Raw genomic sequence first — 26,796 nt, 5'->3', positions numbered from 1 at the left:
ATTTCTGGGTATTTCTGTGTATATATACAGTATATGTATGTACATATTCTATCATTTTAGAATAATCCTACTTTGTGTTCCATCCCGACATTTTAGGTGAGCTGCCATTTTTATTTGTTGTTTTTGTGTAGTTTCTAACCCCAGTCTCTAACTCCAGTCTCCTTTTCTGGCTATTCGATTAACTTTATTAGCATTTAGTTGCATTAGCAGTGTGCACTGTTTAATTATCTTGCTGCATTATGAAGCTCCAACCAATGAGTCTGGAGGCATTTTCTTGTACACAGGCAGACAAGATGTTTCTGTACACTTTTAAAATAATTTTGCTGCTATAATCATTAGTTACATCATCAATAAAGATGAATGTGTCATTTTCTGAGGTGTCCATGCATACCCAAGCCATGACACCAGCTCTCCCATGTTTCACAGATCCATCATCTGCAGTTTGTTCCTTTCTTCACAATTTCACCTTATTACTTTAGTAGAGGTTTGCTTTGTCTCATATGTCTATAACCTTTTGTTCTAGAACGCTTACTGGATAATATTTGTACTTTTTTAGCAAATTGTAATCAGGCCTTTTTATTCAGAGGTTGGTGATATTCCACATATTGCACTTTTTACATGTTTTTTTCCCCCCAATACTGAAGTTGTGAGAAAAAGTTTGTAAACCCTTAGGAATTATATGGATTTCGGCATGAATGGCTCCTAAAATGTGATCTGATCTTCATCTAAGTCATAATAACAAAAATAAAGAGTCTTAGAGAAAGATCACTTTATTGGCCATATACTGCAATTTCTTGAATTAGGAATTTGTCTTTTCACATACCCCCAGCTTGCTCTCTATGAGACACACAGACAGGGAGCGAAGCTGGGGGTCAGAGCGCAAGGTCTGCCATTTATACAGCACTCCTGGAGTAGTTGGGGTTAAGGGCCTTGCTCAGGGGCCCAATGGAGTAGGATTCCTCTGCCAGCCACAAGATTTGAACTGGCAACCTTCTAGCCACAGGCACAGATCCTTAGCCACAGTGCCACCTACATACACACACAACATTTTACATTGCCATATCTTTATTGAACAATCAAGGTCACTGATAGAAAAAGTATGTGAACCTCTAGAATAATGACATATTGAAAAGAGGGGAATTGGAGTCCGGTACACCCATCAATGAGTCAGGTGTTGGTTTGACCTGCCTTCACTACAAAACTATCACACAATTTTGGTTACCTGCTCTTCACAACAGAATTCTGTTGAAGTGCAATATGGCCTGATTAAAACAGATTTCAGAGGACCACAGAAGAAGAGTTTTTGAAGCTCATAGGACTAGAAAGGGTTATACAAGGATTTATAAAGACTTGGGGCCCCATCAGTCCACAGTCAGACAGTGGGCATTCTACAAAGATCAGTGCAAGGGCACGCCATACAATCCTCAAACAAGTGACAAAGAACCCTAGGGTGACAGCTAAGAATCTGCAGGCATCTCTTGCACTTGGTAACGTCCATGCTCAAGAGTTCATGGGAGGTTACCACGGAGGAAACCACTGCTCTAAAAAAAAAACATTGCTGACCATCTCAAGTTTGCTAAAGACCACCTGGATGTTTCACAGCACTACTGGAACAAAGTTCTATGGACAGATGAGACAAAAGTTGAACTTTCTGGTATATGTACACAGCAATATGTCTGGAGAAAACAAAACACTGCATACCAACACCAAAACCCTATCCCAACTGTGAAGCATGGTGGAGGGAATATAATGGTGTAGGGCTGCTTTGCTGCCTCAGGGCCTGGACGGCTTGCAATTGAGGGACCAATGAATTCCAAGTTGTATCTGGAAATTCTACAGCAAAATGTCAGGGCCTCCGTCTGTGATCGAAAACTCAAAAGAAGTTGGGTCATGCAACATGACAATGATCCAAAACACAGGGGTAAATCAACAAAAGAGTGGCTGAAACATAAGAAATTCCATATTTTAGAATGGCGAAGGCAGAGTCCTGACCTCAATCTCATTGAAATGCTGTGGTGTGATCTGAAGCAGGCCATTCAAGCAAGACATCCCAAAAATATACTGTACAGTACATGAAACAGTTTTGTATAAAGGAATGGTCCAAAATACCTTCTAACTGCTGCACAGGTGTGATCAGCAGCGTTTGGTTGAGCTTATTTGTCAATAAAGGAGGTTCCACTAGTTACAAAATATACGGGTTCATACAGGTTTTCCATCAATGACCTTGATTATTTAAACCATTTTGCTCAATAAAGATATGGCAATGTATAATGGTGTGTATGTTGTTTGTTAAATACAAATATAATCTTTATTTATTATTATGACTTAGATGAAGATCAGATCACATTTTAGGAGTCATTCATGCAGAAATCCATATAATTCGTAAAGGTTCACAAACGTTTTCTCACAACTGTATATATTTATTGCTTTGGTTGTATTATTTATTATGTCGTAATGTACTGTCTACATCATGTAGTGTTGTCTGTTGTACTGTGAATGTTCCGAGATCAACGCGAATAAAAATTCCAGTGTACATGTACGTATGGCAATAAACGCCTCTACTCTACTGTATTTCAGCCGCAGTTCTAGAGTTTTTCTTTACAAGTCTGATGATTTATCACCAACTGCAGTTGTTTTTCTCAGCCAATCTGGTTGTTGCTGATTGTTAAGTACATCAGTAGTTGTTGCCGATTGTTAAGGATTTCCCCTCCCCCCAAGATATTCCAAATTATTCATTTTTCTACACCCAGTTTCTGTGCTGTGGTTCTGATTATATTCCTTTGTTCTTTCAGAATCCAAATTGCTCATTTTTTTCCACAGTCAGTTTTAACAGGAACAGATAAAGGTTTATTCCATGCTGTAAGGAAAAGAAGAGAGACAACGTTTCTGTCACGCCCTCTGCAGCCAGAGGGCGCTCCTACCCTGTCCTGTCTCTAGTTTCCTGTTCTTTGCTATCGTTCCGGTGTCTCTCTGTTTGGGGCTATATATTTCCGGGTCACTCATTCCCCTTCGCTCAGCATTGACGTTCGGATGTCCTGAGACCCGCCTAGCACCAGGCCGCTGTTCCATTTGTGGCCTGAGGGCATAGGTTTCTATACGGCAATTCCTGAACTCTTGCACTGCTGAGCCCGGGCTAACTCCCCGTTCCGCCTCTTTGCATAGGGTCTTTTTCCACTCTACAGCCATTCCACGGTTCGTCCCTTCCAACATCTGTGACAGTTTCAGCTGTGGAACCTTCTACAGGTGTCAGCCAAAATGTTGCGTCTTTTTGTTACAGCATGGAATAAACCTGCATGGAGTTTGCATGTTTTTTCCATGTTCACTTGGCTTTCCTCCCATAGTCCAAAAAACATTCCAGTAGGTTATAGAATGAATGGGTGTTGTCCTGTCCAGGGTGGATCCTGTCCTCTACTGTGATGTAACAGGACAGGACAGGTACCCTTTGCCTACTGTGATTCTGTACTGGATAAAGTTGTTGAAAATGGATGAACCAGTGCATTTATAATTGTAAAAACATTCCAATTTAAATGCAAAAAAGAAGATTGAATATCTTCAAAATTTGTTTACTTAACATATACAAACATTTTCAAATATTACTGATGTCTGTATGTGTGATCCTGTAGTGTTTCCAAAGTTGCTTAACAGATGTGTGGCTTGACAGACACATTGAAAGTTTAAACATTGTTTGAATTGCCTAGTTTTTCTTAAAAGGGATTCAGTGAGAAACTGATTAGAACCATCTTTGGCTTAAAAAAATAATCAGCTACAAAGTCAGAAGGCAATTGATAGTTAAAGCCTTTTTAAGAAAATGTAATTGTTTGCTAATGTTTTTGAGGCTGAAACAGCAACTCTTGTGGTTTTTGGAGAATTTTATTCTACCATTTACACAAATACATAAAAAACGTACTGAAGTTACCCATTTAACTAATATCTGTTGTAACTTAATACAATGGCAAATACAACTGCGATTCTAATGTTTATCACCTAATATTGCGAGTCATGCATGGGTATTGTTGGTTGGGTGTACACTATTGCTCACAGGTTGAGTCTAAGCACAATGAAAGAAATATGCATGTGCTGTGCTGATGTTAGTAGTTTTATTACATTATCTCTCAATAGCATTCCTATTTTTCCTTTGGCCCTAAAAACAATTTCTTCATACAATGTACTGTAGTTTTAAAATGTCAGCCATGTGAATTGAATACACAAACGACTACAATTCCCGATGTCAAACATGAAAATCATGTAAAGTAAAGCTGAATGTAAAGCTGAAACAATAGCTAACAAGTCAATGAACTGCAGTATGATTAGTATACTGTATAAATATACTGTATAGACAGTATGATACCGAATGGTTTTCAAGACACTACAGTATGTGTTTCTAATTACTTGCTGATTAAATTAACATTAAGGAAATATTTTAATGTGGATGTGCCTGAAAAAGCAGATCATGTTCATGAGTTATAATATTAAACTATTTTTCATATATCTAGTGGAGTAATTTTGCTTTGTAAAACACCCCTACTTTCTTTAATGTGAATCTAATATTTAACATACTATAATATATAGCATAAAATCAATAAAAGTAGAAACACTATACAAATTAAATTATATAACTGAAAATGATTGTCTCTACGGAGTTAAACATTGACCGGGAATTGAAACCAGGCATTTCACGTAACACAGAATACTTCCACACATTAAATTCAACACAGAATTACTTCCACATTAAGCAATCACTGTGCCACTTGGTGGTTTTACAAAGTAGTGCAATCATGCATCAGATTATTTAAAAAAAACATATGTATGATGGATTCTAGCACATTATTTGTAGTGTATTATGAAAAGATTGATCTTTATGTGCATCATCAATGCAACAGGAAACACCTGACCAACAAGAAACACCTAGTGGTCAATTATCCCAATACTTACTGTATGCTCACCTGAAATCAGCTGATTGAACACAAAAAGTGCTAGTGTTCTAAAACAGTACAACATATAAGCTGAGAAATACCCAGAAATAAAAGGTGACGTGTTCTTTTGCCTCATACTTGTCCCAATTCTCTCAATACTTGGCCTAACCTCACAAAGGTCTTTTTACACAAAGGGTTGTGGGTGTCTGTGACAAGTTACCCAGCCATATTGTCAAAGCCAATTCTAAAAAAGAATTATATCAATTAGCTACTGGCAACAACATTAGCAAGATGGAATTTTTAATTGCAACTGTCTTATATACTTATGACTTTGTGTTACAGCTTTTGTATGTTCTAAGTGTTCTAAGATTTTTTCCCTTTAATTAAAGGGTGAAAGAGACAAAACTCACATCTCCCTGTGCTGCTCAGCCAGGTTGTCATCAAAGTTTCTGTCGATGTCCTGGGTTTCATGGCGCTGTTGACGGTGTTTATTCCTCACGCTCAGGCAGATGGAGAGCAGCAGCATGGCTACACCCGCGCCCACCAGCACAAATGCCACTGAAGAGGTCTTGCCCTTAGTGTCCATCGAATCATCTACAGGCTTCCCACTGCTGCTATTACTACTAGCAGCACTGGAAGGCACGACACTCCACACAATCATCACAATGCCCAAGGCAATGAGGCCCACACCCAGTGCACACAGGGCATACTGAGATCCACTGGAACTGCCTCCATTGCTTGAGCTCCGTGACACTCTCCCACTCGGGCCACACAGGCGCCCACTGGAACACATCGCTCATGCGTCAAGCCTCCCTCTGCCAAGGTGCTATGCACAGCCAAGCTCACCTCCACGCTGCAGCCTGTGGGCACAAGATGTAGAAAAATTACAGAAATGCACTGTAGAAAAAACCCTTTGGCAGCTAACAGTTTTCCTTTAACAGGAAATTTCCTAATTTAAAGATGAACATCCTTGACAAGTTATCATTTTGCTACAGGAATCGATTATTATTTCTGTTCCCCTTCTAAGAAACTGCTCCAAGTGGCTTAATGCTATCATTTGCCAGAACAGGAGGGAAACATTTTGAAGGAGAGGTAGCCCCAAATGAAGAACAAAATTATGATGGTGAAAGCTCTCAGGTGTCCATCAAGTCACAGTGGGCACTAGAGATGTGCAGTTCAGGTCTTTTTAGTTAACCAGTTCATGTCAACATTTTTATAAAACACCTAAAAATATAGAATACAGACAGTTTAGTAGAGGAGAATACAACCACTTCGTCTTATACAGTTGCATACAGTATAAACTGTATTATACAGTTGAGCAGTGCCAGACACACTTATCATGGGAGGCACTGATGCTTGTTTAGGTCATGCAGGCAGAAGCAGTTGAGAAACATTCTTCATCAGTGGACATCAACTAAGTCTGAACAGGGAATCAGGAAGTGGCTGTTGCTCATTGTCCAGGCACCTGACTTGTGTAAGTCATAGCTGTCGGTGGGCTACCGTTACGAGTTAAAAAAACATCTACCTAGTTGGAGGACTTAGTCAACTTTAAGATCCTTCTCAAAGGAGTCTCTAAAGTTATGAGTTAAAAATTGTTAAAAATAATAAAATCAATTATTCTTTTTATAAAACATTTCTTTTTATGGGGGAACATAACAGTTATTCTATCATTACCTACAAGCTAAGATCTCTCACTGAATAGAGTATATATAGAACTTATACTCTTTTTTCCTTCCTAATAGTATATATGGTGGTGATTTTGATAGGACACCAGTTATGGGAAGTTCTGCTTCTGAACTGAATAGATTAGACTGGAGCTCATTTTGGGTTACAGGTCAACAGGTTTCATTAATTTCACTAATGCCCTCTTCATTGTGCTTTCATCTGTAATTATTCCATGACACTATTCAAAGACATCCATGGGGTGCACGTCAACTTACACGTCAACTCTCCTTTGCAACTTTTCTGCTTTCACATCATGTATCACACTGGATTCTCACTTCAGATTACTAGAATTAAGTCCCTCGATCCAAAGTAGGATGTTGATTTTCCAACAAAGGATATACAAAAAAAAATGGGAATGCTCAAAGTGCTAAATTTTCATGGTTAATGACCGAGTGTTACAATGAGTGATGGCTCAAGTGGTCTATTAGAGCAACTTAAATGAAAAGAATCAACATTACTTCTAATCCGCCCTTTCTTTACACTATTCTCATTTGATGAGTTGAGTGTATCAGCAACCATAGCATGACATAGAAAGTTGCAATTTCCTAATTCACACTCGAGGGATGATTCAGGTGGGAACATGGTGATGGATGCCTGCCACAGTCTGTTGGGGAACGTTTTGCTCTAACTTCTCCTTTTTCCCCTCACAGTTTACACAAGGGAAGTGATCCTTTTGAGCATTTACATGCATACAGAGAATTACTATTCATAATATTGGATTGATACTCCCTTATTTTCCCTAGTTGACTATGAGTTACCAAAGAATGAAAGTAGTGCAGAATTTCAGGCTCACCAGGGTTTTTGTCTATTAGAGCAAACCTTTGTTTTAACGGACTTTGGATTTACAAAATCTGGTAAATTGTGGCTTTACCTGCAAATCGGACACTACTCTTTGTCTCTTTATACGTGTCATTTATCACTTTGCATTCTTTTAACAAACGTCTAAATAATATTCAGTACATTTTATTATCCTCCACCATCATGTTCAGTAATTACATGGGAAGTGTGCAATAAATAAAATAAAAATTACTTGGGTGCTTTCTTGACATGATTGAAATATGGGTTACACACAATTGTCAGTGAAAAAGCACTGTGTAACAAAAGTGTAACTCAAAGTAAAATTGAGTGCATATTGTGTGCTGATAAACCATGGACCAGCACTACTTGCTCTTTATGCAAATGATGACACACAGGGAGGCAACCACTGAAGGGTGTGATCCACCAATGCCCACTGCAGCCTACTGGGGAACAGTCATACTATCCCCCTTTTACACATATTCTCCTCTAAGAGGAGTGTTGACGTGTGCCCCCTCATCAAGGAACTTTAGAAATTCAAGGTGTTCAATATAATTTTCTTTTCCCACACTGAAGACCTCTGATTCCTTCACTTGCAGTATCCCAGGCTGGAGTCCTGTACTCCTGATACACCACCTTCAGTATGATCACACAAGGCCTTTATCTTCTTACACCTTGGTCCTTTCCATGACCCTCAAGGCCCTAGTAACACTGCTAAGCCCTTTGGTTGCAGTAACCCAGGCTCAGCAGTCCTCATAGCACTCAATCTTATCATAAGTCCCTTTCAGAAAGTAGCTGTGGAATGTCCCTCAACTTATTCATTGCCAATTAGCACTCTACTGCTCACCACGCGCATAACTCTACTGCGCTCTTTACCTTACCTGTTGCCTAACATGACCAAGGTTGCTACTTTCAGGGAGCCTTTCCTTGATCATGATTCTCTCTCTAGGAGCCTTCCTGCTCTACAACACCACCGTCCTGTTGACAACACTCATAGGGCTCATTCCTGTCCTTCTGTGGATTCTCATTTCATGGAAACTCTTGCTCCTTTACAGTGGATATAAAAAATCTACACACCCTTATTGAAATTGCAGGTTTTTGTGATGTAAAGCCAGAAATCAAGATAAATCATGTCAGACATTTTTCCACCTTTAATGTAACCTTGCAACCAACAAAATTCAAGAGAAAAACAAATAGATTATTATTAGGAAAAATTATTGAAATTAAAAAACCTACAACACCTTGGTTGCATAAGTGTGCACACCCTTTTATAATGGGGGCTGTAGCTATGTTCAGAGTTAACCAATCACATTCAAAATCATGTCCAAAGGTAAGTAGCATACACCTGCCATCAATGAAAGTGATTCTGATTAACCCCAAATAAAAGTCAGCTGTTCCTGTAGGATTTCCTTGAAACATTTGTGGTTGCATCCTACTGGGATAGCCATGGTCCGCAAGGAGCTGACAAAACACCTACGGGATCTTATTCTTGAAAGGTACCGATCAAGAGAGGGGTATAAAAGAATATCAATGGCATTGGATGTACCATGGAGCACTGTGAAGACTATCATCAATAAGTGGATAAAATAAGGCACCACAGGGACATTGACAAGAACAGGACAACCCTCCAAGGAGAAAACGTATCAGAGAGGCTACCAAGAGGCCTACAGCAACATTAAAGGAGCTGCAGGAATTTCTGGCAGGTATTGGTCACTCCTTGCATTTGACAACAATCTCCCATATTCTGTACATGTCTGGGTTATGGGGTAGGGTGGCAAGATGGAAGCCAGAACATCCAAACCCGTCTAAATTGTGCAAAAAAATACATTCAGTCACCCTTAAACGTGGGAAAATGTCTAATAAGACAAAGGGTGAACTTTTTTTGGGGGGTGCACACTTATGCAACCAGGGTGTTGTAGGTTTTTTTAATTTCAATTATTTTTCCTAATAATGATATATTTGTTTTTCTCTTGAATTTTGTTGGTTGCAAGGTCACATTAAAGATGGAAAAATGTCTGACATGATTTATCTTGATTTTTTTTTGCTTTATATCACAAAAACCTGCAATTTCAATAAGGGTGTGTAGACTTTTTATATCTTTGTTTTATACTTTATGTAGGAGTCTTATACCTAGTGGAGTTGCCATGGGCACCAGGATAGGACCTAGCTATGCCAATATTTTTGTCGGCTGGGTAGAGGAATGCTTCTTTGCTTCCTATACTGGCTTTGTCCCTGACCTCCACAAGCGATACATCGATGACTGCGTCGGTGCTGCTACATGCTCTAATGACCAGCTAGAGCACTTCCTGAATCAATTCACTATCACCCATCCCTCAAATATACAGTTAACATATCTTCCACCACTTTTCCGTTTCTAGACAAATATTTATCCATTAACCATCCATGACTCTCTACCTCGGTCTATTACAAACCCACAGATTCACACAGCTATCTCCTGTACAGCTCTTTTCATCCCACTCACACCAAAAACTCTCTCCCCTTTTCACAGTTCCTCAGGCTATGTCAACTTTGCAATGACGAGATGGATTTCCAGAACTAAGCACTCAAAATGCATTCTTTTTTCCATCAACAGAGGATACCCCATCCAGGTATAGGGCCCTCACCCAGGCCAAAAACAGCCCTAGGATTATCAATTCGGTCAGGAACTCCTGGTCTCACAACTACATTCCCTTGGTGCTTCCCTACCACCCTAACACTTTCTATCCCCAGGACCATCATTAACAACTACTCCATTTTACAGGACGATCCATCGGTACCCTTTTTTCCGACTGCCCAATCATTTCTTATTGCTGACCACCCAATCTACGTAAAACTTACAAAGTTTGTGATCATCAAGACACCAGCTCACAGGTGGACACGGCTCATCAATCATAATAGCCTAGTAGACCTGAAGCTGGATCATGCTAATTCAACACCCTAGCCCACTGTGTTTCAGAAACAAAGGCCATCTTAAGTAAGAACTCAGACATTAGCGTTTTCTATAAAACCCTAAGGTTTTCAGAGCTATGTGTACTCAAACGGAAGGGGTGCACAGATAATTGAAAAGATATGTGGGACAAGCTGAGAACAAAAAGTTAGCGATGGCATACAGTGACAGTGAAGTCTAAACTGGGATTTTTTTCTAACTTTCTTGGGAACAACGTCAAATAAGTACAATTCCAAGCATTTTATTTTTAATAAGGTCAATTAAATTCTAACCTTCCCTTCTACATCTAACAAATTTATAGTTTTTAATATAAAAAAGTATTGAGACAATGGCTGACAGGTATCTCTTGTTGGTCAAGTGTTTCTTATTGGAAGTGTAGAGATGGAATATCTTATTAACCTGCCTATTCAGAGTCCGCAGTCAAGCTACATAATTAAAACCAAACAAAAGCAAGAAATTTGGTGCATAAGCACTCTGAACTAGTAGAATTTAAAGATCTGTTTTAGGGCTATTCATTTAAATGTAACAGGGCCCTGTGTATTAGCTATATTTTTATTGTGGGTACTCTAACCACAAGCAAAATGTAAGACAGGCACCACTTCTAACTATTTGCACTAGACAAAGCAACCACCAGATGGCCCTAAAACCTATTAGAATGTAAAACTGCAAAAGAAAACCCTTCCAGAGTTTAATATGTCATACAGGTGTACTCCTGTACTGCTGAATAAAGTACTACATAATTTTTCTTATGGACTCATGTTCCTCATAGAAATGCCTTCTTAATTTGCCAGAGGAGTCTCGGGACTCTATATCCATGGAAGAGTTTCTGGCTGTTAGGAAGGGCTTATTAACCCAGGCAGCAGGCTAAGGACAGACTTATAGTTATATTGACATCTAACACTGCATTGTCCTACACGGTATTCCAGGTTCTCCGAACTGCAGAAACTCAGACAGGTGAGTTTGGATATTTCAATCTCTTCTACCTGATTTTGCATACAGGTGTATAAATGTGTCTATTTAAACACAATCATTTGTTTTAGATCAGAACTTTAACAGCGCTGTCTCTAGAAGAGCTTAAATCTGGTTAAACCTGCTTCCCTACACTGACTAATAGTACCCCAGAGGGTGAACGTCTTTCATTTATTTTGTTTCCTAATGTAAAAAAACATTTTCTGTTTCTGTTTACATGTTCTGTTTCTTACACAAGGCAAGCTTAACAATTTTCACTGCTTCTAATCTCCCCTTTACATTAATTTGACTTTCTAAGTCACCTTGGCGACGACTATCAGGGATTCATGCCACAAGAAACAATTGAAAAAGGGTGTGTTAGATTTTTTTATAGTCCTCGTACATCCAGTAACATCTGACATGCCTAACTGAAGCATTTGTATGTATAGTAACGTGAAGAAAATATTTTTTAAACAATTTTAAAATGCCATCTCCATTTATCTCACTAGCAAAAAAACAATTAAAGCAGCTACATTCTGTTCTCTCATGCCTTTTCCAGAAAAATGACAAAGGTTCTAAACTGGCAGATATAAAAACATTTTCCTTCATAAAGAAGGGGTGTGAAACAACAAAGTGGGATAGTTTGTTAATTTAGTAATTAAAAATTATAATTGTATTCCTATTGTGAATTTTTATTTCAATGGATGTCAAAGTATTTTACATATACATGGGGACCATCTTCACCCACCACATAAGTGCAGTACCCCCTGGGTGACTCTGCAACAGCAGATCTTCTACTGTTGGAGATGCTAGAAAGGGTAGAATTTTAGGAGGGCTGTTTTTTTCAGGTCATAGAGTGAAAAATCAAAATACAATGACCAGCAATCAAAACATCTGCCCAGCAATAAAATTGGTTACATCTTCAATTCTTTTAATCACTTCCAATTTAGTTAAGATAAGATCACTTTATTAGCCATATACAATTTCTTGCATTAGGAATTAATCTTTTTGCATACCCCAGCTTGCTCTCAATGAGACACACAGACAGGGACAGAAGCTTGGGGTCAGAGCACAGAGTCAGCCATTGTACAGCACCCCTGGAGCAGTTGGGGTTAAGGACCTTGCTCAGGAGCCCAACGGAGTAGGATTCTTCTGGCAGCCGCAGGATTTGAACTGGCAACCTTTCAGCCACAGGTGCAGATCCTTAGCCACAGAGCCACCACTCCATCCTAGTCGGTACGCTTATCGATTTCCTTGCCTTTCATTGCATCAATTCAAGAAACATTTCACTTTTTTGGCCCACAATAATCACACATAAGGTAGATATTTTACAATTAATATCACACAACAATCACATGAAGAAAGAGGGAGCACTACGAAACAGAAAGATGAAGCTTTGTTTTACTCAGAGCATTTGGTACTTCCCAATACCAGGATGTTGGTATTCTCTGATGAAGAAAATTCTTCTTTGAGGTGAAAATATGTCTGCATACTGTTTTGGGAAATTGGGTATTTACAGATTTAAAATAAAGGAATAGTGTATACTCACCATTTTAATAAGAGTTAAAGTTTGTAGTTTACAGGCTAATGTCTTTTAACAGTAACATTGTGTAAGAGGCTAAATAGCTCAGTGCACATATTTATGATCTCTTATGGGCATAAGGGATCAAACCAACTTTGTTGATGCAGGACCCCCATTTATTCTAACATTCTTCCGCCTGCCAGAAAAAAATAAAAGCTTTCACGATCTCACAATGCTCTTGACAACTAAGTACTCTTCTCCAATCACTCATGATTGTAAATACCAACCCCACCTTCTAGTCCTGGGGTTCTTAACCCAGGAGGGTCGCACAATAGGCAACAAAAACAGAATCAACCAAAGGTTAACACACACACACACACTAGGGTGGTAAATGGAACACATACACCCAGTTCAGGGTGTTTACACATCAAAGGACAATAATGGAGGTAAACAATTAACTATTATACACCTGCACTGTAAAGACCGTGCAGTGATTTCCTAATGTGAGCCCACAGACCATCCCCCGGACACAACTCCCAGCCTGCTTTGCGGTGCACCCAGCGAAGGCGCTACATTTTTGTTGGATGGGCCACGATTGCGTTTACTGTATATTTGTAGCACTTTTTTTGTGCAAGGTAGTCGTGATTAGCCTAGCAATGGAGCTTTTTTTTTTTTTAAAGGGTAACACTGGAAGAGTGAGAGCTAAAGATAATGTGGAGAAACACACAGCAGCAAATTCCGAACAGAAAATGAAGAAAATGAGAAAATACAACAAAAGTATTTTCAAGTACGGATTTACACAGACAAGTGATGGAGAGGATGCACGACCACTATGTGTGGTTTGTGGCTAAGTGTTGGCTAAGGAAAGCCTCAAGCCCTCCAAACTGCTATGCCACCTGCTGACCAGACACTCAATCTTGCAGTATAAACCTGTTGAGTTTTTTTAACGAAAGCTAAAGGAGCCAAGAGGTCAACAATCTATCCTCCAAAGAGCCACCACAGTGAACCAGAAGGCACTTCAGGCATCTTTCGTTATAGCTAACTGGATTGTCAAAATGGGGAAAAAACGGTTTCATTCATGTGTGTGAAAAGCACTGCAGAGCAGCTAGCATTGATACCATATTTCCTGTGCCACTGGTTGCCACATTACCGGAGAGCATAATATATCCATCCCATGCTTAACATTGGGAAGGTGTTCTTTTCTTCAAATGCTTCACCTGTTTTTCTCCAAATGTACGGTTCTATGGTTGTTGCTAAAAGGTTCAATATTCATTCCATCAGTTTGCCACTTTGTTGGAAAAGGTTTCCGGTTTGAAGGTTTTATTTTGCATACTTTAGCCATTGACATTTGTGATGACGTAGTAGGAAAGGTTTCATTCTGACAACTCTCTCATGAAGATCATTTTTGTGTAAGAAAAGCTGGACCAGTGGACAACTGCTCCAATGTCACCTAAACATTTCTGCACGTACTTTACAAAGGATCTATGGGTTCTAATTTGCTGATCTGACCAGTTTTCAAGCAGTTCTATCAGAGATTTTTCTGGGTCTTCCAGATCTGGCCTTGACTTCAACAGTTCCCTTTAACTTACATTTCATAATGATGTTTCTGCACAGAGACCCAATGACTGGCCTGGCTCTTTGTGTTTGTGGAGTAATTCACATAATGTGTTATGAATTTATATAAACCACAGGAACCCATCACAATTAAAGATAAGGGCAGGTACAATAGGAAATCCCTGTTAGAGATTAAACCTCAAATCTGGCAGATGGCAACCTACACATTGCCAAAACTGCATCACATCAATAGAAAAAAAAAAGTTATATAAATAAGTTCCCACCTGAGGATTAACAGGGGTTACAGTCACAATCAAGAGAAAATGTCACCCTTAACTGTGGACTGAGTAACTTAAAATATTTCCTGAACTGTGTAAGTGCGGTTCTCAAACTACTATGTACCTATGACCTACCCAAGATGAAAAAAATGATGTAAGGGCTTTGGATAATAATAATTTTCCAATTATCCAAAATATTATTATTATCATCATCATTTTTACCATTATTATATCTTACACTTACTTTTGCTTTTCTGAACACTCCACTCACAGCACTTTACAGTTAATGGGACTCCCCTCCACCACCACCAATGTGAAACCCAACCTGGATGTTGTGATGGCAGCCATAGTGCTACATAGATGCTACACATCAGCTGTCCGTGGAGAGAACAGAGTAATGAAGCCAGTTCCTAGGAGGCCATGTCTGGTAAAGGCTTGGGGGAAATTTGTCCAGGATACTGGGGTAACATCCCTGCTCTTCCCTGCTCTTAACACCTCTTCCAGCAGCAACCCTAGCTTGCCAAGGAGAGCTCTCATCCAGGTACTGACCAGGCTCACACCTCTTAGCTTCAGTGGGTTTACAGTTGTGAGTTGTAGGGTGATATAACTGATGTCTTTGAAATTAATTGAAGTCCTGATTACCTGGCCTTTAAAGATTCCATGACTCTGTTGATTAGTGCAAGCGTGTGTTGCTCAAAGTACATTTTCTGGGAAGGGCGTACACACCGCAGAGAGGCAGCCTGTCCAGAAACTGCTGTGTCTAGCTGCTTCCAGGACTTACTGCAGACAGAGCTGGGCATTGCAAGCCTGGAGGAAATTTGGAAGACTGTGAGGCCATGAGGGGATGGGAATCATTTACATATGCTCAGTCAATGTAGGGGAGTCTGATACAGTGTTGCCTGCCTTGTGTCCCAGAGTGAGGCTCCTCTTAGGTCTTTATCTATTAGGAGAACTTGCAACTAGCAGCTATTGCTTATGCCACTGGCTGCAAATGAAGCTTCTGCTATCCAGAAATTAGCACCGAAAATTACTAACGTAAATAATTCACATAATTCCCCCCATCATTGTTTTGGGGGATTTTAACCATGACAACCTAAGGAAGGTTCTTTCTAAATATAAACAGCAGATAGAAGGTGTGACTCTTGAGGCATACTGGGTGTTCGTGAATGAATTCTACTGCAGGTTCAAAACATAAAACAACATGCAGTGGACTGCACCTAGATAGTCAATGGAGCCCCTCCAGCCACCCTTTATCTTTCAGGAGCATGTAAGATGGTATCTCCACATACAGAAAAGCAGGAAAGCATTGTTTTGCTCCAGTTTTCACAGATATTTTTAATTTATCCCTTAAATAGGCTAGGCAATGTTTTTATTACATTTCAAGATTATAATGAATCAGCAATGACGACTGCATTTCTAATGAAATGAAACTACCAAGTAAACTACCAAGTACACGGTACCATGTACAACCACCAATTTCCATCACAAAAGAGAAAGTTTCACTGTATGCATAGCACCATATTACTGTTAATTGTCTGTGATTCAGAACAAGGCACCAAAACTTCCAGTGAGGCAAAACTGGCCCTATTGCATTGTAAACATGCTTTAGACCAAGAAAATTTAGCTACTATATTAATTTTAAATATTTTCATGAGTATAGCAAAAGTGCTCTATCATTTGCATCTGTGGTTATTTTATTGTAAATCACACCTAAAGGACACATTCTAGCAGGACCTATTTTGGAGGACTTGCTGCACCATAGTCTGTGCCATTGACTAAACAGCCATTTTGAAACAGCGCAATTGAACTGAATTCAACATATCGACTTAGAGACAGTTTTGCCAACCAATATGAATTACTTTTTAACTCAGCATGCAGATGAGCATGAAATGATATCTGGGATGAAATGTTTAATGCACAATTTATACTTATTGGATCATACATTATATTGAATTTCATCGAGAAATGTGTCAAAGGTACCAAGATTAGTGCCCATGTTTATTACCCATCTCTTGCCTGGATGTACATCCCTTGGAAAAGGATACAGTTTGAATTTCTGCCGATTCGATCCTCTGCTTTGTGTATGACCACTATGTCCTGAACTGCCAAATTCTCGACAGTGAGGCATTGTTTAAAATTTATATGAGTTCAAAAAGACAAAAAAAAGGATTAATATTGTTAGAAGACCATTCCTCGTTCGCTTACAGAAGGAAGGGCCACTTTTACATCACTATTTGCACGATTTACAGATTCTGCATTATTGGCTACTGGACTTCCTTTCTGATAGGAAGCAGGTGGTGAAGCTCAAGCCTAAGCCTCTTACCCAGAGCACAGAAGCTCCTCAGGGTTGGGTACTATCACCTCTCCTTTACTCAAATTATTGTATTTCACAATCTGATTCAGTCAAATGTTCGAGTGTTTGAGTTCACTAATAATGATGATGATCTCATAGCGCTCATCACAAACAGTGATGAGTCTGTACAAAGGAATGAAGTAGCTGAATTAGTTGAAAGGTGTAGCCTAAACAGCCTGGAACTAAATGTCAGTAAAACACAACAACTTGCAATAGGATTTAGGCAAAAGAAGGAAGCACTCTCACCACTATAAATCAATGATCAGATCGTACAGGTGGTAGAAAATTTTAAGTTTCTCAGTACCACCATCTCCAGCTCTCTAAAATGGAAGGTCAACACATCTATTAAGTGTCACAGGAAGCAATGACCCTCTTCTTGACTGACGTTTACAAAGGGGTTGTTTTTGAACCAGAAAGGTAGCAGTGTATTGGATAAGCTGTAGAGCAGGGAGAGCACAATAGGCCAAATCAAGTGTGATCAATAAAGCCATTTCCATTCAGGAAAAACTGAAACATGGATGGAGAGATGGCTATGATGTTTATCTGAAGAAAGGCAAGATAGGTATAATGGGGCAGATCTATTTATCACAAATAACCTGCAAGCTAGAGAATTAAAGCAAAAGGCATCAAAGCTTAGAATCTATAGAGGTGACACTAGAAATCAAAGCCATAGCCTGTGGTTACAGCTCCCCTAATTCAGACACAGTTGTATTACCAGATTAAAGGCCACCCATTTTGACCCATGCGACTTATGGGTTAATGAAGAAATTAAAGAAATGAATATGAACTCTGATATAGTATAGTATACAGAGAGAAGACAGTACACAGAGCTACAGGTACAACTGAAAAAAATATTTACACCAAGAGACAAAAGTATTGTAGTACTTCATCCACTTTTTCTATAACAGAAACAACTTAAACTGTTTACCAAATAATAAAGGATTAATACTAGATTATGAAAAATGAATAGGGAATGTGTTATGTAAATTATATAACCATTTCACACAGGTTTTTGCAAAATACAATATCCCAAGAGGCTCTGTAGTGAGTAATTTCAACTGACCCTGAGATATTGGAGGACCTAGGACTAATAAATCACTGGAGTCTGGCAATATTTTCTCAGTTGTACTTAAGGAAATGAGAGATATTATTCATAGCTAAAATATCCTGATAAAGACCTATCACTATGGGTAGGAGTAATACCTACAATTTAGAAAACTGAAAATGTAACATCAATTAAATAGGGGACAACTGTTAGAACTGAACTTGAAGAATTCTTTAAAGAATAATAACATTTCAAAACAACATGGATTTAAACATGGAATACCTTGTTTAAGTAGCTCACTATAATTCTGTGAACAAGCAAAAGGAACAGCTGATACGATTTCAGGACATTTTTCATGAGATCCCTCATGAGCTATTTTCAAGCTAAAAGCTGTAGGAATGAAAGGCATATGCATTGATCATCAAACAGGAAGCACTGTCATCTTTAGAGACAATTTCTAATTAGGCAAATGTAAGCTGTTGTTCAGCACAGTGATTTACCAAAGTAATGCACACTGATTTCTATGAAAATGCACAGTACATAATACATGGGCAATTCAGAGCTACAGGAAATATCCTCATCAAGACATCATGGAAAAGCAAGAAAAGGCAAACAGTACTTGTTACAATGCACAAATTGTGGAATTAAATTCCAGAGATGTTACTCTCAAGCTTCACAACACATAAGTAAGACAGTGTTAATAATATTGGTCACCATACCACAAAAAAGGATTAACATGCTAAATGAGAAAGTTTGACTCAATGATCTCCGCTGATCTCTAATCATTCTTATTCTCTCTGTGAAATCCAGACAGGTGTTTTTCAACTCGTTGGAAGGATAGGTTCAAGACCATACCTGTGGTCTTGACTTGCTGCTTGCTACGTTTGACTTGCTACATTAGACAATTGCAATATCACATTGGCCAAGAGAGCCACAACCTGCAAGAACGAAACATAGAAGCCTGCATCTGCTGTAATTAACCACACTGCCAGCTGCAAATCCATCTGTTTCACTCATCTGCTGAAAACATAGGACCCTGTTGGAACACATCTGGATGGCCTCTATGCACATTTCCCTTGGCTACAGAGAATGAGTCAGAAGCAAGTTACCAACAAATTAATTTGTGATGAAGAAAAAGGCAAATTTCAAACAGAGCCTTTACCCAGCAGAAGGCTTTCAATGTAAAGTGCAAAATGTTACATGCAGGGAACAGAAATGAACCACAAATGGAAAACACTCAATAACTGAATTTGTAGAAACTACTTACAAAAATGTTTTATTTCAGTGTTGTCTAACTATATAGCGGGTTTTATAGGACTTCTCAAGGTATAAAAGGTATATACTATAATGCCGTGGGAGACAGTCACCAAAGGGCATGTAAATAGGTGGTTCCCAGAGACACTGTTAAAGACTCGAGACCTTAGCTCCTCTTAAAACTCTAACCATCTTCTCTACTCATTCTGTCCCATGATATACTGACCAGCAATTACTGAAGGCAATCTTCCTCAAACTACAATGTAGGTTGTGTCTTTCTGGCTTGAATGTACATCTTCACTCCTGGAAGGAGCACTTGATTAAATGCAAAGCGTTTGTTAGATCCAGCTACTGATCCCAAGTAGAACAACCATAACATTCCTATATACCCATTTTCCACCATCAATAGACTGCCCTACTACATTGCAACTATGCAATGCTTTCATTGAGTTCTTTAGTTCCGAGATTGAGTAAATTAGGCATCACATTCTCTCCACAAAATGTTACTACTACACCTCCTCCCTGCATGCCTAGTTTTTCTGGTCCCCCTCTCTCTAAGGATCAGGATCACTTTATTAGCCATAGACAATTTCTTGCATTAGGAGTTTGTCTTTTCGCATACCCCAGGCACACAGACGGGGAGAGAGAAACTTAGGGTCAGAGCACAGGGTCAGCCATTTATACGGCACCCCTCGAGCATTTGGGGTTAAGGGCCTTGTTCAGGGGCCCAACGGAGTAGGATTCCTCTGCTGGCCACAGAATTTCAACCAGCAACCTTCCAGCCAAAGGCGCAGATCCTTAGCCACAGTGCCACTGCTCCCCCCTAGTTTCTCTCACTTTGATGCTGCATGTTTTAGTAAGTTGGTATTGTGTGTTGGTTATTGGTTTGACCCACATGTGCAAAACATTATAAAAACATTCTTCCATCTCGGTAATATCACCAGACTACATCCTATGTTGCAAAGGAACAAGTAATAGGTTTATTCCATGCTGAAAAAAGAAGAAAGAAAACACGTTTTGGCTGTGGAGCCTTCTTCAGGTATCTTTCTTGCTTGACAAACAACGCATCAACTGCAACAGGGAACAACATGTTCAGTTTTTCAAAGATAGCCAGAAAATGCCATTTTGTAAATGGTTTCCTTTTTCTGCCACCTTAGTAAGGGCAAATGTATTTGTGAACCGTTTTCTTAAAGAATTATACTACAGTGCCTTGAGAACTACTCCTTCCTTGGCATCATAATACCAATTACCAAATTAAGGTTTAGCTGTATTAATTTATCCCATCTCCACTGCCTTGAGCTGTTAATAATTTGACAAGATACAGTAAAGCTCAAGACTGATTCTTGACCCCAAAAGCCCAGGTGCTTGGAACAATTCTTTTGGGTGTTTTTGGTAACTATCGTTTTCCTGCTCTAGACAATGTGTAGAAGCAATACAAAAGCCAAATGATTTCAAGATACTCCCTTAAAAAGTTGCAAAATGTCAAATCAAGGGGTATTATATTATTATATACGTGGACTGCCGAGTGGCTAAACCACTCCAAGGTGTCGCAGATTCAAGCCTGGGCTACGTCATGAGTGACTACGATTTCTCAAAAGGCTGCTCACTATTGGCTGAGCATCACCAAGGATAGCGTGGGATCAGTCAGCTAAGGTTCGCTCAGCTCTCAGTGACCCCTGTGGCCTCCCAGGTCTGATCCTCAGGTATGAGGCTGTTGTGTCTGTGATGTGTGGGTATCAAGAAAAAACATTTTAAATTTTAAAAATATAGTATTTTAAATTAGGTTTTACTAGTGCCTTGTCTCTGTACAATTTTAATCAACACATTACAAAAAAAGATATTTCTGCTTTGGAATCAATCCAAGGAAGAGAGGCTAGATATATTCCCAGGCATAAAGGAATGTCTTAGACTGACAGGCTAAGAACTAAATCCTTTTAAATCTTTAAACAGGAAAGACTAAGTCAGAGAAATGAAGTTCTCCAGAATCAGCAGTGAAACAAAACCTAGTGGAAACTACATGTCAGTGCATTTATAACTTAGAACACCAGGCATGTTTTTACACAAAGGATTGTGGGGGTTTGGAAAAAGATATCCAAGATCTATGAGGAAGTCAATACCCTGGCTTTTTTCAGGAAATGATTAATTGAGACCCTTAGATCAATTAGCTACCAAATGGCCACCTTTTGTTGGTAGCCTCTCTTATATTCTCCTAAATCCAGAACACAAAGACTGATTTGTTCTAATTCAGACTAGACTACAAGCATTGACTTCTGAGTGGAGAACTGCACAAGTGGCTCTTCTGCCTCTAAAAGAGGGAACCAGCTCGAATGCACAGAGAATTAAATTTGCTTAACAGGAATCTCTGCCAAAAGAAACGTTTTGTGTGGTTGTATTTACAAGATACTGACATGAACTCTGTAAGCTACAGTTTTGCACAACATTATCAACAACAACAACAATTAAATCTGTGCTTAGCCACACCATGACACACAAGAAGGAATTACAGTTTAATATTTCCTAGTCCAGTGGTTCTCAAACTTTTTGGACCAAGTACCACCCCTAATCCAACCAAAGCATCCAAGTACCACCTACAAGTCATCATCTCATATGAACCAGAGAAAATCTCAACGACCAACATGAGCGCGCGTGCACACACACTCACACATACATATAATAAATATTATAATAATAAACTTTATTTAATATAGCGCCTTTAAAGGTGGCTTCTCAAAGTGTTTTACAGAAAAAAAAAACAGTAACAACAACTAATAAAAAAGCACCATTTCAGTGAGAGGGGTGAGCCTGTTTAGTCGAGCAAAGCAGATGTGAATTAATGTTTCGAGCCTTGATACAATTCACAACAGAGTCTAACAGATTTTAAATCGTCAGGCATTTTCTTGACGGCAAAGGTGTCGCGGTGGATGTTGCAATGCGTCCATTAATTTCTGGAGCAACCTCTCTAATTCGTGCAAGTACACCGTTATGTCGGCTTGTCATTGCTCTAGCACCGTCTGTACAAACTCTGACACATTTTATCCAGTCGATGCCATTCTCTTCGATAAATTCATTCAGAAGCTGAAATATGTGCTCTCCTGTAGTTCCTGTTGGTAGTGGTTTACAGAACAGAAAGTCCTCATGGGACGTACCCTCAAACTCGTATCTAATGTAAACGAGCAAATTGGCCAAATCGACTAAAGACTCATCTAATTGCAGTGAAAAACATCTGCTCATCTTAACGCACTCTATCAGTGTACTTTTGATATAATCCTTCATTTCAATAATTCTATGAGTGACTGTGTCTTTCAGGGGGAGGGGGGCAGCAGGTCGAGCTGTTTAGCAGCTTTTTCTCCACACATAATACGTGTCAGCTCTTTTGCCAACAGTAAATACGGTTCTTCAAAAATAGTGTGGCTTACCTGCTTTAGCAATCCGCAAGCTTGCATCTTTCCAAGTTTCCATTTTTATTTCCGTATTTATTTAAAGTTTTTATTTCATGCGCATGAGAGCGAAACACAGAGACGCTCGGTGTATTTTTCTCAAATTAACTTAGAACAGTTCTTAAATATTTTTCTGTTATCTATCACGCTTTCCTGTGCTCACAAGATTACCAACGTTCGTAGCACGTATTTCTATGCATTCCTGTGTTTACAACATTTTGTTCCAAAATCACGCACATTCTCCTTCCTCCCTATTTGCTGGAGATACAGTAGCTTTTTAAAAATACAATTGGTCACTTGCATCCGTAGCACGCATTCCTATAGAGTGGTATAGTATCTCTTGTGTCCACTGAAGTATTAGCGTGCACTGTATCGTAGTACGTAGGCTGCGTATTCGACACGTTTAAAATACAAAATACAAAATATGAAAACCCGTCCCGATTTTTCAGCGCACACGACACAGTTCTAGGGTCATTTGGCGTACCACCTGGCGGCACTCTGCGTACCACTGCCGGTACGCGTACCACAGTTTGAGAACCACTGTCCTAGTCAAAATGCTGCTTTTAGAGCATTATCAGCCAAGACACAAATTCAAAAAACACACAGTACAATTATACCTAATGTTATGCCAGCAGCCATATCACTCTGCAACTCACAACTGCCAACATACTGAAGCTAAGCAGGTGTGAGCCTGGTCAGTACCTGGATGGGAGACCTCCTGGGAAAAACTAAGGTTGCTGCTGAAGAGGTGTTAGTGGGGTGAGCAGGGGGCACTAACCCTGTGGTCCATGTGGGTCCTAATGCTCCAGTATAGTGATGGGGACACTCTACAGATACAAAAAATGTTCTTCCCAAAAGAAAAGGAGAGTAAAAACATGAAACTATTTAAAAGAATAATGCCCATCTACCATATTTTGTTTCAAAAGAATCAACACAAGAAAAGTTATAAACAAAAGGAAGCTATTATATAGAAGCCATCTAGTCCGTTTGCGTATTAGTAGCAATCAGCCATTTCTTGAACAAAGCAAGGGTATTGGCTTTGACAACATGGCTGCGCAGCTACCCACCTGGCTGAGCAGTTTGTTCCACATTCCCGTAGGTGTAACTTTTTTAAGTTTAACGAAAACTTAAGACAAGTGGTTACTAGACAGGCACAATGATGAAAGAGAGAGGGAGGAAATTAACAGAGGCTAATGTGTCATATAGAAGAGGGGACAGGTCAATCAAGGGAGAACATAGGAGGGGCAAAAGGTGAAATATACAACAATATTGAAACAACGGACTCCAAGCTTGTTTTCCAGCTTGTGCAAGCCAATTACAACATACAAACACAACAGAGGTAGTACTTGAGGAGGCCATTTAGTCCATTTTAAATATCTGCTAATTTAATAGCTAAATGAGACTAAGAAAATACATTTTAATCCTACCTTTCCTTAAATTGCCCAGATTTAAACCATCTGGCTGGAAAGCCTGTTCCAGATAGCCTGCAATTCCTAGAAAGAATTGTAGAAGGACAGGAAACACATCTTCCTGTTTTCTGTCCCACAGGCGGAGCGGTAGCTCTGTGGCTAAGGATCTGTGCCTGTGCCTGGAAGGATGCCGGTTCAAATCCTGCAGCCGGCAGAGGAATCCTACTCTGTTGGGCTCCTGAGCAAGGACCTTAACCCCAACTGCTCCAGGGGCGCCGTACAATGGCTGACCCTGTGCTCTGACCCCAAGCTTCTCTCCTTGTCTGTGTCTGTGTCTCATGGAGAAAAGCTGGGGTATGCGAAAAGACGAATTCCTAATGAAAGAAATTGTATAGGGCTAATAAAGAAACATTATTATATTACATTATAAATGAGTTCCTTGTATTTCATGACCCTGTATTAGTTCCCTGGGTTAATTTTATCAATGATTTGAATATCTTTCTGAATTGATATTTGAATCAAATATCTCCTTTATTCTAAACCAAAAAACAGTGTCATAACATATCTATATATGAGAATGTCCTGCAATCAGGAAGCATTATTTCTTGTGCTAGTCTTTGAACCGTGTGAGCAAGTAGTGATTCCATGTTTATAAAAACCAGTTACGACATTCTGATGCAGTGTTTTTATGACCTGGATAACGACACCAGATTTTACTAGTGTGGTAACACTATAGGCTTGGATGAATAAACCCTTACTGTATATGTTTTAGGTTTCCTTGGCTCCCCAGCCCATTCCTCTAAAAGACTGTCTGGTGCCCCATGGCACCACTCCACATGACCATGACACCAGCAGGCACCATCATAAACACTGTGGGCCAGCTTCTTCTCCCAGACTCTCCACTTCCATAACTGGTTAGGTGATTATGGCTTCTGGAGAGATCCAGAAGCTCCACCATCTTTCTCCCTCAGTAAATTCTTCACTTATCTACTGCTTTACGAGAACTAACTGCACACTGAAAAGTGCTTCACAAGGAGTTCTAGCAGGTCTAGATGGCCAAGTACCTTAGAAAAGTGTCATCTGTCCTGGGATTGTAAATGGAGTTATGGTTAAATCCAAGGAGGAAGACTGATTCTACAAATAACATTTCAAGAAGCAGGATAAAGACTTCAGCTGTTTTCCCAATGAAAAGGAAGATCCCCACAGTTTTCCAATTTTCCAGTTATACTATACTCACATCTACAAACAGCTGCCAGCTCTGAGGGAAAACAAAATACAGGATGATGCCAAATCACTGTATGACCCCTTACCCTTCCTGTACTGTTCACACACTTGATTACGCTGACTTTTCACCGATGTCTCTCCTGGATAAAAAAAATGTAGCAACACAAATCTTTCCATATCAGATAAGCTAGAGGGCCATACTGTTCAACAAGGGATCAGTGCTCTTTATAATTCATATACCCAGAGAAAGTACTCTATGTAAACAAGTAATTTAGGCATTTGTGGCATGCTGTTGCAAATTTCTAAGAGAGGCCCATTAATTTTCAGGAACATATTAAAATATCAAGCCTCATATGCAGTCATACAGTATAAAAGTGAAAAGGGGGCATGTATTCTCATTAGCAGGGATACAGTGGAGATATCGAATAGAATCGAAGGAAACTCTTACTGTGAAGGATCTACCATTTCCCTGTTGGCAGCACAAGGGTCAACTCTAGCAGTAACAACCAAAGTGAATACAGCGAGCCTTCCTCCTGCACAGTTGTTATGTTTCTGCAACATACCATTCTGGAGGATACTGCACTGGAGGAAGCTACAGGAAAACTGTGGATATAGGAATGAAACCATGGAAAAAACCCTCTTAACATGATTAACCAGACTATTGTACACACTATTAGAATACTATATACCAGTGGTTCGCGTACCGGCAGTGGTACGTGGAGTGCCGCCAAGTGGTACGCCAAATGACCCTGGAACTGTGTCGTGTGCGCTGAAAAATCGGGACGGGTTTTCATATTTTGTATTTTAATACGTGTCGAATACGCAGCGTACGTACTACGATACAGTGCGCGCTAATACTTCAGTGGACATAAGAGATACTCTGTAATTCTATACCACTCTATAGGAATGCATGCTACGGACGCAAGTGACCAATTGTTTTTAAAAAAAGCTACTGTATCTCCAGCAAATAGGGAGAAAGGAGAATGTGCTTGATTTTGGAACAATGCCAACGTTGTAAACACAGGAATGCATAGAAATACGTGCTACGAACGTTGGTAATCTTGTGAGCACACGAAAGCGTGATAACAGAAAAATATTTAAGAACTGTTCTAATTTGAGAAAAATACACCGAGCGTCTCTGTTTCGCTCCCATGCGCATGAAATAAAAACTTTAAATAAATACGGAAATAAAAACGGAAACGCGGAAAAATGCAAGCTTGCAGATTGCTAAAGCAGGTAAGCTACGCTATTTTTGAAGAACCTTATTTACCGTTGGCAAAAGAGCTGACACGTATTATGTGTAGAGAAAAAGCTGCTAAACAGCTCGACCTGCTGCCCCCCTCCCCCTGAAAGACACAGTCACTCATAGAATTATTGAAATGAAGGATTATA

General features: G+C 39.5%; 1 protein-coding gene across 1 annotated transcript in view; it reads right to left on the bottom strand.

Moving 5' to 3' along the window:
- The window catches only part of LOC148817386 (transmembrane protein 51-like), a 41,728-nt gene that overhangs the window by 6,694 nt on the left and 8,238 nt on the right, over nucleotides 1-26,796 (bottom strand). The window contains exon 2 of the mRNA XM_088938473.1: nucleotides 5,324-5,773. Coding sequence (XP_088794599.1) covers nucleotides 5,324-5,706 — 383 coding nt within the window. The 5' untranslated portion in view covers nucleotides 5,707-5,773. The remainder of the gene's footprint in view (nucleotides 1-5,323; nucleotides 5,774-26,796) is intronic.

The sequence above is a fragment of the Atractosteus spatula genome, chromosome 20 (assembly GCF_055471065.1).
Source record: "Atractosteus spatula isolate fAtrSpa1 chromosome 20, fAtrSpa1.hap1, whole genome shotgun sequence".
Classification (NCBI taxonomy): Eukaryota; Metazoa; Chordata; class Actinopteri; order Semionotiformes; family Lepisosteidae; genus Atractosteus; species Atractosteus spatula.
Note: the sequence above shows the minus strand (reverse complement) of the source record. Positions and strands in the feature narration are given on the sequence as shown.